Source organism: Spermophilus citellus (assembly GCF_964194105.1).
Source record: "Spermophilus citellus genome assembly, chromosome: 8".
Classification (NCBI taxonomy): Eukaryota; Metazoa; Chordata; class Mammalia; order Rodentia; family Sciuridae; genus Spermophilus; species Spermophilus citellus.
The window spans coordinates 96,137,123-96,149,535 of record NC_138189.1 but is presented as its reverse complement, the minus strand read 5'-3'; the positions used below and the strand labels follow the sequence as shown (position 1 = coordinate 96,149,535).

At 36.8% G+C, this 12,413-nt stretch overlaps 2 protein-coding genes across 3 annotated transcripts in view; both read right to left on the bottom strand.

Annotated features, from left to right (window-relative positions):
* LOC308655106 (uncharacterized protein) overlaps positions 1-12,413 on the bottom strand; it is a 413,636-nt gene that overhangs the window by 91,379 nt on the left and 309,844 nt on the right. The gene's annotated exons all lie outside the window — the stretch shown is intronic.
* On the bottom strand, positions 9,406-10,218 carry LOC308655072 (caspase-3-like). Its single transcript, XM_081304849.1, has 2 exons — positions 9,654-10,218; positions 9,406-9,532 (listed from the first exon to the last, which is right to left on the bottom strand). Exons 1-2 carry the CDS (start codon positions 10,134-10,136, stop codon positions 9,467-9,469), a joined length of 549 nt encoding a protein of 182 aa, XP_081160975.1. The 5' UTR covers positions 10,137-10,218; the 3' UTR covers positions 9,406-9,466.

Sequence of the window (12,413 nt, the reverse complement as noted above, 5' to 3'; positions counted from 1 at the left end):
CTCAGGCCAACAGGAGAAATAAATTCCAAATTCTTACCATACTTCACATCTCAGGCACAACATTATGTCATCAGAAAAGCCTTTATGGATCCCTAAAACTAGGTCAGGACTTTGGGTTTTAGCACCCATTTTACCTTTGGAGAACTTGTATGCCTGTAATTAAATAATTAATTGGCTTATTGTGATTCATTACTTCTCTTGTTTGATCAAGTGGTAGCTTCTTAGGTCAGGAACTTATTATTATTATTTTTTTTTAATTTTGAGACACAACTCTAGTATCAGTCCTGAGAACAAAGCCTTACTTCTAACCAGCTGTTATGGTTTAGATGTGGTGTCCCCCAAAAGCTCACATGTGAGACAATGCAAGAAGCTTTGGAGGAGAAATGACTAGGTTCTAGCCTTAACCTAATCAGTGATTTAATTCCTGATGGGATTAACTGAGATGGTAACTGGGTGTGTGAGGTGTGGCTGGCTGGAGGAGGTGGGATTGGGGCATGACTTTGAAGTATAATTTTGTATCTGGAGAGTGAAGTCTCTCTCTATCTTCTTCCTGATCACCCTGTGAGCTGGTTCCCTCTGCCACACTCTTTCGATATGATGTTCTGCCTCACCTCAAGCCCAAGGAATGTGGCCAGCCTTCTAGGGACTAAGACCTTCTGAAAGTATGAGCCCTCAAATAAACTTTTCCTCCTTTAAAATTGTTCTGGTCAGATCTTTTAGTCACAGTAGCAAAAAGGCTGACTAAAACACCAACTCTCAATAAAACATTGCATACAACAAAGAATGACTGATCAAACAAACTAATAGGGGTAGATTGGCCTCCACTGACTACAAGAATGAATGGAATAATGGTGCTTTCTTGAATATCATCTCAGAAGGGAGTTATGCTCTGAAAGCTATGAGGTACATCAAGGTGTGATTATGTATCATAGTAGAGTGTCTCCTGACCCACTAGTCATTTCTTATTATCATATCGAATCTGAAATGAGTCTGAGATCCTTGTTTAAATCTTTTCCAATTTCCTTGGACCCAGCAGCAGCAACAGGAAGAGGATGACTTTCAGCTGGAAGGGAGCTGCTACTAATGTACTTCTTTGCTTAATTGTTTCTAAATGACAATTTCAACAAGTTCTGCACCAATTGCTTGCCTGTGAGTGATTTGTAGAAAGAAGGCTTGTACCTTATCCTTAGTGATAACTCCAAATAGCTTTCTAATACTCAGACTCTCACAGTTCTTAAAAAGCATAGCCCAGACTTTACAGCCGCACAATCTGAAGACCCTTTCAATGATTGCATATGATTTACATATCATTTCTGGCATAGTTGATAAAAATTTGTATCTCTGCTCCGAATCACCAATAGCATTACTGCTGCCAGTGTAGATTTTAAGAGCAGAACTCTCAAGAATCCTTTGAATCTATGAAGTTCATCTGTAGGAATTTGAAATCCACTGTTCTTTTCCTGGTGGAGATTAAATCATTTTGCATTGAATAAACTACATTCTCGAAGACAATATCAAGAATCCATTTGGTTGTCTTCTTTGATATAATGAGAGCAACTATGAACAGAGCAGGGAGGAAGAGTAGGAAGAAAAGAGTAACATTAAACAGAGACATGAGATGGGAGGGAAAGGGAGAGAAAAGGGAAATTGCATGGAAATGAAGGGAGACCCTCATTGCTATACAAAATTACATATAAGAGGTTGTGAGGGGAATGGGAAAATAAACAAGGAGAGAAATGAATTACAGTAGATGGGGTAGAGAGAGAAGATGGGAGGGGAGGGGAGGGGGGATAGTAGGGGATAGGAAAGGTAGCAGAATACAACAATTACTAATAGGGCATTATGTAAAATTGTGGATGTGTAACCGACGTGATTCTGCAATCTACATTTGGGGTAAAATTGGGGGTTCATAACCCACTTTAATCTAATGTATGAAATATGATATGTCAAGAGCTTTGTAATGTTGTGAACAACGAATAAAAAAATAAAAATAAATAAAAAAAAGATGTGGATCTAAAATGGAAAATATGAGTTAAAGCCCAATTGCTTGGTTGATTCAGAAAAATATAATGCATAGCCCCAGAACAACGGATAAACAACTAAAAATATCACAAAACAATTTTTTTATTTCCTTGTAAAAAATACCTAGTCTTTCAAGAGCACATGAATAGCTTTTGTATTTTAAACACAGAAAAAAAGACATGACAGTCCCTTTCATTTGCATTCAGTTTAATATCCACTTTCCCCATTATCAATTATTGCACAAATTCTAAACCAATTTGAACTATTAGTTTGTTAGTAAAATATTATTATCAAGATCAATTCAAAAACAAATGTCAATTTTAAGTTAGGGTGTTTGGGGAAATGCATCATACTTGGTAACCTAAGACTGTCTTTCAGTTAGCTCACATTTCAAGTTCTTTAAATTATAAAAATAAAATTAAAAAAAAAAAAACCTTAACACCAAAAAACCAAATAACCCAGTCAATAAATGGGCCAAGGAACTGAACAGACACTTCTAAAAAGAGGATATACAATAAATCAACAAATATATGAAAAAATGTTCAATATCTCTAGCAATTAGAGAAATGTAAATCAAAACTAAGATACCATCTCACTCTAGTCAGAATGGCAGCTATCAAGAATACAAACAACAATAAGTGTTGGTGAAGATGTGGGGGAAAGGCACACTCATACACTGCTGGTGAGACTGCAAATTGGTACAGCCAATATGGAAAGCAGTATGGAGAATTCTTGGAAAACTGGGAATGGAACCTCCATTTGACCCAGCTATCCCACTCCTAGGTCTATATGCAAAAGACTTAAAAACAGCATATTACAGGGACACAGTCACATCAATATTTATAGCAACAAAATTCACAATAGCCAAATTGTAGAATCAAAGCAGATGCCCTTCAGTAGATGAATGGATAGGGAAATGTTGGTATATATATATACACAATAGAATATTACTCAGCATTAAAAGTAAATAAAATCATGGTATTCGCAGGTAAATGGATGAAGTTGGAGAATATAATGCTAAGTGAAGTAAGCCAATTCCAAAAACTCAAGGCCAAATGTTTTCTTTGATATGAGGATGCTGACTCATAATGGTGATGGGGAAGGGGGAGGCATGGGAAGAATGGAGGAAATTTATACAGAACTAAGGGGAGGGAGGGGAAAGGAGGAGGGATGGAGGTAGGAAAGATGGTGGAATGAGTTAGACATCATTACCCTAAGTACATGTATAAAGAAATGAATAGTGTGAAAATACTTTGTGTACAACCAGTGACTTGAAAAATTGTGCTCTATATGTGTGATATGAAATGAATTACATTCTGTCATAATATATAAGTAATTAGAATAAATAAATAATTTAATAATAAAAGAAAGAAAGAGTAAAAAAAAAAAAAGAATCCATTTGGTGTCTAGGCTCTGAATTATTTAACTATGAGTAGATATGATTTCTACCCTTGAGGTTGTTCCAGTCTATGTATTTCAACCTGAAATGTAGAAGCACCGTCTGATTTTAACCTCATGTTCTATGGTAGCACCATGCTACTCTGGTACAACTTCTGACATTTGAGAAGCCTTGAAACACTTAGCACACTTGGCAGGAGACCTGTAATAATATTAGGGACACTTACAGAAGAACTTCAAGAACTAATTTGTCTAAGGTTTCTTAAAAAGGTCAGAAGGAAATCTAGATGGAGATCAAAAGATATCCTTACAATTCATATGGAATCTTTCATGTGCCTTCACACACACACACACACACACACACACACACACACAGAGAGAGAGAGAGAGAGAGAGAGAGAGAGAGAGAGAGAGAGAGATTCCTTTCACACTTCTACAAGGATACAAGGATGATGGAGGACCTTCTCATTTCGTGGAGGGTTAGCCTTTCCCCAGAGAATTGAAAACTAAAATCAATCCATTTGGTTTCTCATTTATTTTTAGTTTCAGGCATACATTCACCCTCACCCCAATTTCTTTATTAGGACCCATTTCTCCCTGAGGAGAGGAGTCATGGAGATGATTCTTTAACTTTGATTCCACCTGGATCTAAACTTTATTATCTATTTTTTATGCCTCCCACCTCCTCTGTCCAATAGGGTAGAAAATGGGGATTATTGTTCAGACAGCATAACCATTGGTCTAATGAAGTTATGGTACAACCAGGGCTTTCCAGAGTCACTGGAAGGGAACCGTTTCTGACAAGCACATGAATACTGGGAATAGTCGCTCTGGAGGTAGTTTTGTTGGGTTGGATCAAGAGAGGGCATGATGTTGATTTTGTTTGTAAAAGAAGTCACCTTTGCCTCTGCTGGGACAGTTCCAAGGGCAGAGATAGAATGAAAGCACTAAAAGGAAGTGACAGTGATGACTACAGCCTCGGCTGGCACCACTTCAAAACATTTCAGAGGATAGTGTTCCAAAGAGATATTGCAGTGGAGCCCGAGTAAGTGCTATACAAATAGATTTAGTGCTGCTCGACGGGAGGTAAAATAAGTCAGAGGAATAGAAAATGAACAAAAACAGCAATACCAACAACAAAAACCTCTTGTCAATAAGCTCTTGCACGACACAACCAAACTACAGAATTGTAAGCCAGAGAAATCCTCCAAATATGAAAAACTGTCCCTGGGAGGGCACAGAGAAGCTGACAGATGGTTATTTAGCCTCCACTGGACACGTATCTGCCTTCATGGTGAGGCAGCCCGTTTGATTCTTGAACTGTTCTAAATTGGTAAAGACTTTTTCTTTTCATTGATGAAAATGTCCCATTCAGAATCCTCTAACGGATCCTAATTCTGTTCACAGGGTCCAGGGACCTCCATGGGTCAGCACTTCACGTTTGAAAAACTGCCATCCTCTGTGGCCTTAGTCTTCTCTCTCTCTCTCTCTCTCTCTCTCTCTCTCTCTCTTTTTTTTTTGATTTTAAGTTTGAATTTATGTTTTGAAATAAAAATGCAATAACAAATTTTTACAAAATTGTCACACAGGAACACATCATAAGATACCATTACATGCTACATTGTCTTAGAAAAAGTCAATAGATCGAATCAATTAGCTGTAAATTAAAACATGAGTTCCTTTCTTTGGGCAAAGAGAAAGCTCATGTGAAATGCTGGACAAAAGCCAGTGAGACCTGCCAGTATAGTCAGTAATGGCTCAATGTTTCCAGGTGTGAGGAAGCCAGGATTCTGGCCTCGTTGGCTGGGGCTAAGCTCTGGCCTCCAGGTTCCCTCTGTGCACAGGACAGGCTTCCACCTGATGCTTCTGAAGTCCTGTGTGCATGGTCCTTTTATTTCAGATAACTACATACAATTTTGCCACTATTTTACTTTGTAAACTTCAGAAAATAACATTTACAAGTTTTACCACAAGGAATACCATGATTTTTATTATGACTCTCAAGGAAAAATATCCATTTTGTAAGTTTCTGGTTTGGTCCATCTTCTTATGACATGCCTAAGAAGCATCTGCCACACGCACACCTGTACGTGTAAGAAACCAGCGGGTGGTGCTTTTCTGAAGCCCAGTCTATGGCTCTGCCTACACTGAATAGGCTGTCCCACATCTTAGGCTCAAACTATTTTCTCTCAAATTAGAGTGCCCCGCTGATCATTTATTGTTCTTTCCTTATATTTTCACTATTTATTGTACACATCATATTTCAGTATGTTCCTGTAGCAGTTCTTTGTTTAGCCGAACAATCAAAAATTGAATTTTTTTATATTAGTTCTTTACACATTTTGTTGGTCTGTAAAGTTGATTTGCATAAAAACAAATGAGAAGAAACATATGCTGGTAGATCTTAGCACCTTAGAGTTATGATTCTGTCTGTCCATTAATATTGCAAGTTAGCCTTAAAAGAATCAACTCAGCTTGCTCATACTTTCTCTAAAATATTTAGTTCTCTTCAAGTAAACATAATTTTTTTATAATAGACATGCTCAGAACAAATAGCACAAAACCATAAGCTTTGACAACTGATGTAAAAATGCAGTTGGCTGACTTCCATTTATCAATTCTAAAATAAAGGCTTAAGCCTTTGAACACGCCAATGTCCTCCAAGTTCTAAGGTCCATAATTCCACATCATCATTTATATAGTTTGACAAAAACTAGAATGCACAGTCTTTCTTTTTTTTTTATTGGTTGTTCACAACATTACAAAGCTCTTGACATTTCATATTTCATACTTTAGATTGAAGTGGGTTATGAACCCCCAATTTTACCCCAAATGCAGATTGCAGAATCACGTCGGTTACACATGCACAATTTTACATAATGCCCTATTAGTAATTGTTGTATTCTGCTACCTTTCCTATCCCCTACTATCCCCCCTCCCCTCCCCTCCCATCTTCTCTCTCTACCCCATCTACTGTAATTCATTTCTCTCCTTGTTTATTTTCCCACTCCCCTCACAACCTCTTATATGTAATTTTGTATAGCCATGAGGGTCTCCCTTCATTTCCATGCAATTTCCCTTTTCTCTCCCTTTCCCTCCCATCTCATGTCTCTGTTTAATGTTAATCTTTTCTTCCTGCTCTTCCTCCCTACTCTGTTCATAGTTGCTCTCATTATATCAAAGAAGACATTTGGTATTTGTTTTTTAGGGATTGGCTAGTTTCACTAAGCATAATCTGCTCTAGTGCCATCCATTTCCCTGCAAATTCTATGATTTTGTCATTTTTTTATTGCTGCATAGTACTCCATTGTGTATAGTTGCCACATTTTTTTTTATCCATTCATCTATTGAAGGGCATCTGGGTTGGTTCCACAGTCTAGCTATTGTGAATTGTGCTGCTATGAACATCGATGTGGCAGTATCCCTGTAGCATGCTCTTTTAAGGTCTTCAGGGAATAGTCCGAGAAGGGCAATAGCAGGGTCAAATGGTGGTTCCATTCCCAGCTTTCCCAGGAATCTCCAAACTGCTTTCCAAATTGGCCACACCAATTTGCAGTCCCACCAGCAATGTACAAGTGTACCCTTTTCTCCACATCCTCGCCAGCACTTGTTGTTGTTTGACTTCATAGTGGCTGCCAATCTTACTGGAGTGAGATGGTATCTTAGGGTGGTTTTGATTTGCATTTCTCTGACTGCTAGAGATGGAGAGCATTTTTTCATGTACTTGTTGATTGATTGTATATCCTCCTCTGAGAAGTGTCTGTTCAGGTCCTTGGCCCATTTGTTGATTGGGTTATTTGTTATCTTATTGTCTAATTTTTTGATTTCTTTGTATACTCTGGATATTAGGGCTCTATCTGAAGTGTGAGGAGTAAAAATTTGTTCCCAGGATGTAGGCTCCCTATTTACCTCTCTTATTGTTTCCCTTGCTGAGAAAAAACTTTTTAGTTTAAGTAAGTCCCATTTGTTGATTCTTGTTATTAACTCTTGTGTTATGGGTGTCCTATTAAGGAATTTGGAGCCCGACCCCACAATATGTAGATCGGAGCCAACTTTTTCTTCTATCAGACGCAGAGTCTCTGATTTGATATCAAGCTCCTTGATCCATTTTGAGTTAACTTTTGTGCATGGCGAGAGAAAGGGATTCAGTTTCATTTTGTTGCATATGGATTTCCAGTTTTCCCAACACCATTTGTTGAAGATGCTATCCTTCCTCCATTGCATGCTTTTAGCCCCTTTATCAAATATAAGATAGTTGTAACTCTGTGGATTAGTCTCTGTGTCCTCTATTCTGTACCATTGGTCCACCTGCCTGTTTTGGTACCAGTACCATGCTGTTTTTGTTACTATTGCTTTGTAGTACAGTTTGACCTCTGGTATCGCTATACCTCCAGATTCACTCTTCCTGCTTAGAATTGCTTTTGCTATTCTGGGTCTTTTGTTTTTCCATATGAATTTCATGATTGCTTTGTCTATTTCTACAAGAAATGCCATTGGGATTTTGATTGGCATTGCATTAAACCTGTAGAGAACTTTGGGTAATATCACCATTTTGATGATGTTAGTTCTGCCTATCCATGAACAGGGTACATTTTTCCATCTTCTGAGATCTTCTTCTATCTCTCTCTTTAGGGTTCTGTAGTTTTCATTGTATAAATCTTTCACCTCTTTTGTTAGGTTGATTCCCAAGTATCTTATTTTCTTTGAGGATATTGTGAATGGAGTGGTTTTCCTTATTTCCATTTCAGAGGTTTTGTTGCTGATATACAGGAATGCCTTTGATTTATGCGTGTTGATTTTATAACCTGCCACTTTGCTGAATTCATTTATTAACTCTAGCAGCTTCTTTGTAGACCCTTTTGGGTCTGTTAAGTATATTATCATGTCATCCGCAAATAGCGATGATTTAATTTCTTCTTTTCCTATTTTTATGCCTTTAATTTCTTTTGTCTGTCTAATTGCTCTGGCTAGTACTTTGAGAACTATATTGAATAGAAGTGGTGATAGAGGGCATCCCTGTCTTGTTCCAGATTTTTAGAGGGAATGCCTTTAACTTTTGTCCATTCAGAATGATGCTAGCCTGAGGCTTAGCATAGATAGCTTTTACAATGTCAAGGTAAGTTCCTTTTATCCCTAGTTTTTCTAATGTTTTGAACATAAAGGGATGCTGTACTTTGTCAAATGCTTTCTCTGCGTCTATCGAGATGATCATATGGTTCTTATCTTTAAGTCTATTGATGTGGTGAATAACATTTATTGATTTCCGTATATTGAACCATCCTTGCATCCCAGGGATGAATCCTACTTGATCATGGTGCACAATTTTTTTGATGTGTTTTTGTATTTGATTCGCCAGAATTTTATTGAGGATTTTTGCATCTAGGTTCATTAGAGATATTGGTCTGTAGTTTTCTTTCTTTGAGGTGTCTTTGTCTGGTTTCGGAATCAGGGTGATGTTGGCCTCATAGAATGAATTTGGAAGAGCTCCCTCTTTTTCTATTTCCTGAAATAACTTGAAAAGTAGAATGCACAGTCTTAAGTGTGTGGAGGAAGATATTAAAATTCATCATTACTGAAACATTTAATCTTCATAAATTATTGAAAATTCATAGCATGGCATCACTAAATCTTGTGAATTATGAAAGATGTAAATTTACAATAATTTCCTCTCATAATAATTGCACCATTATTCATATTTATTTATTCCTAATTAAATTCAAGTCCAACTACCTAATTTTGAGGTAGCTTCATTGTGGTTCTACTGCAGAAGTGGTATGTTTCAAAGTACCATCATTAGATAAAATTTAAGTGGGAGAGGAAACAAAGTATTATTTATATTGTTGTCTCACTTGGCATACAAACTAACAAAATCAACTATTTCTTTAGGGATAAAAATACAGTTCTTTTGTGAGCATGGACACAATGCACGGAATCTGTTTCTTTGCATGAAAAGTGGAGTCAAGAGAAAAGGACTCAAATTCTGTTGCTACCTTCCGGTTTACCCGAGTGAGAATATGCATAAACTCAAGCTTATGAGCGTATTGTTTCAGCAGAGCACACAGTGACTGGATGAACCAGGATCCATCCTTGGAATTTCGCCAGGAATAGTAACCTGGTGCTGTAGAATATGCATATAAGAAGTCGGCCTCTACTGGTATTTTGTGGCATGCCATGTCATCATCAATGCCACTGTCTGTCTTAATGCCACAGTCTAGTTCTGTACCCCGGCAGGCCTGAATAATGAAAAGTTTGGGTTTTCCAGTTAGACTTCTACAATAATCTCCTCTGAAGAAACTTGTTAATTTTTTCAGGTCAACAGGTCCATTTGTTCCAAATATTATTCTTTCATCACCATGGCTTAGAATTACACAAATAAAGCTGCTCCTTTTGCTATGATCTTCTTTAGAAACATTGTGCATTAACTCCACAATTTCTTCACGTGTAAGGTCATTTTTATTCCTGACTTCATATTTCAAGTTCATGAATATTTCTCTGAGGTTTGCTGCATCTACATCTGTACCAGACTGAGAGGCCATTCCAGTGCTTTTATGAAAGTTCTTATTATTAATGATTAAACATAAACTCATTTCAGGATAATCCATTTTGTAACGATTGTCCAAGGATATTCCAGAGTCCATTGATTTGCTTCCATGTATGGTCTTTTGTTCAAAATTTTTAATGGATTTTGAATCCACTGAGTTTTCATTGTTCTCCATGGTTCCTTTTCTTAACGCGTAGCTCTAGCGAGCGCCACATGGCACACACCGCTCCCCTCCGCGACTGCAAGGCTTCCGCCACCCGCCGCCAGGAGAGGTAAGTCCTTAGTCTTCTCTTTACCAGAATAAATATCCTCGGTTGGTTTCATTCTCCCCTGCACTGTACAGAGTGCAGACCCACCTCTGAAACGGTGGCTTCCGCAAAGGGAGCAGATAGGATTTTAGCAAGTGCTCTAGCCTCTCTGAGGGTGTGTGGGATGTATGTGGGGGTGTATGGGGGTGTGTGGGGGTGGGTTTTGCTTTTACTATGTGAACCTAAGTTCTCCTGCCGTAAAAAAAAAACTCTATTATCATATTTTTGGATAAAGTTGAGCTGAAAGACAAATAACCTTCCTAGTCCTTTTAAATATAAACTCCCTCTAAAATAAAAGTACAGTAGAATATGCTTGTCAATTGATGTTTTTGAATTATACTCAGGCCATTACATTCATCTCTGTTAAATGTTATTTCCCTCACTTTCTTGAGGAGATTTTGAATTTTGATTATTAAACAAATGAAACATAAATTCAACATTTCAAAATTTTAATCGACATATTTAGGCACATTTATCAGGAATGTTAAAGTCAGATCATTCTGTGCATGCATACAATACATAATTTTCAAATCAGGGTGATTAGCATTTCAATCTCCTCATACATTTATCATTTCTGTGGGTTGGGAATCTTTGGACTCTTCTGGCTATTTTGAAAGATATCATAAGTTATTATAGACTATAGTTTCTCTCCTGTGCTTTGAATAACAAGAACTAATGGCTTCAATCTAACTATATTTTGGTACCTATTATCTCTCCGCTTTCCCCCCTACACTTCCTAGTTGTTAGGTACATCTATTCTATTCTCCTTTGTGAGATGAACTTTCTTACCTTTCTCAAATAAGTGCAAACATGTGATATTTATCTTACTTCATGTGGCTTATTTTACTTAACGTGATATCCTCAAGCTCCATTCATGTTGCCACAGAACATTTTTTATTTAGCCATAAAAAATGAAATCTAGTTATTCAGATTTTTCCATATGTTCTCTGTAGTGGCTGTTCTAGTTTATATTCTCACCGATACTATATGAGTCCCCCCTTCTCTGCATCCTCAGTAGCATTTGTTACTTTTTGTCTTGTAATTTCTTGATGATTAGTGACACTATTTTTCTACATCATTATGGACCATTTGTATGTCCTCTTTTGAGAAACATCTATTCAGATCATCTACCCATTTTTAATTGGATGATTTTTTGTTTTCGCTATCTAAACCATATCTAAACCATAACAGTTATGATTGATTTTTTCTATTCCTTTGAAGAATATAACTGGTATTTTGATGGGAATTTTATTAAATCTGTGGATCATTTTAAGTAAATATGGACATTTAATGGCATTAATTCTTCCAATTCATGAATATTCTTTCCATTGTGTATGTGTGTGTGTGTGTGTAGTCTTCATTTTTTATCAGTGTTTATACTTTTCATTCTACAAATCTTTAATTTCCTTGGTTAAATTTATTTATATGCATTTTATTTTTTTTTGTAGCTATTGTGAACGGGAGCAAATCTAGCATTAATTGGATTCCTTTTTACATGATAGATGCTGTTCTTTAAGAATCAGAAAATATAATGTAAGGCTTGCAAGGAAATACAGAGGTATAATAAAGCATATGACAAAGAGAAGGACACATGTATTCTGATAATCAAGAAAAAGAAGTCCATTGATTTAAAAATCTGAATTAATAATGGTACTTTCATAGAGTCCAAAAATATGAGTAGTAATAATCACAGGAGGACAAGGGGGAGGTAAGATTATTATAAAGAGGTGCTCAAATATTGCTAATGTTACAAATGTGAAAATGAAAAGTCAAATTAGATAAGCATCTGGCTGGATACAGCATGTGGCTTTAATGCTTTATCGAATTCATTGTTAATTTTAAGAGCTTTTTCTTTGGGGGTGGTGGCTGCAATAATCATATTTTGATGTTAAGTTTTGAAAAGTAAGGAGAATTGACAGCTCTTTGAAAAAGTTTGGTTATGAAGAGGCTTCTATGTAACAGTGAAAATGGTGGCTTAAGATTGGAAACATTTGAGTTTGTTTATAAGCTGATTAAAGGGAGCCAGTGGAATATACAGAAGTCAGAAGATATGTCAAATGGACAAAGTATCAATTAGCTTTTGCTGAATACTGAACCACTCCAAAATTTTGTAGCTTAAAGCAATACAGTTGGGGCTGGGGCTG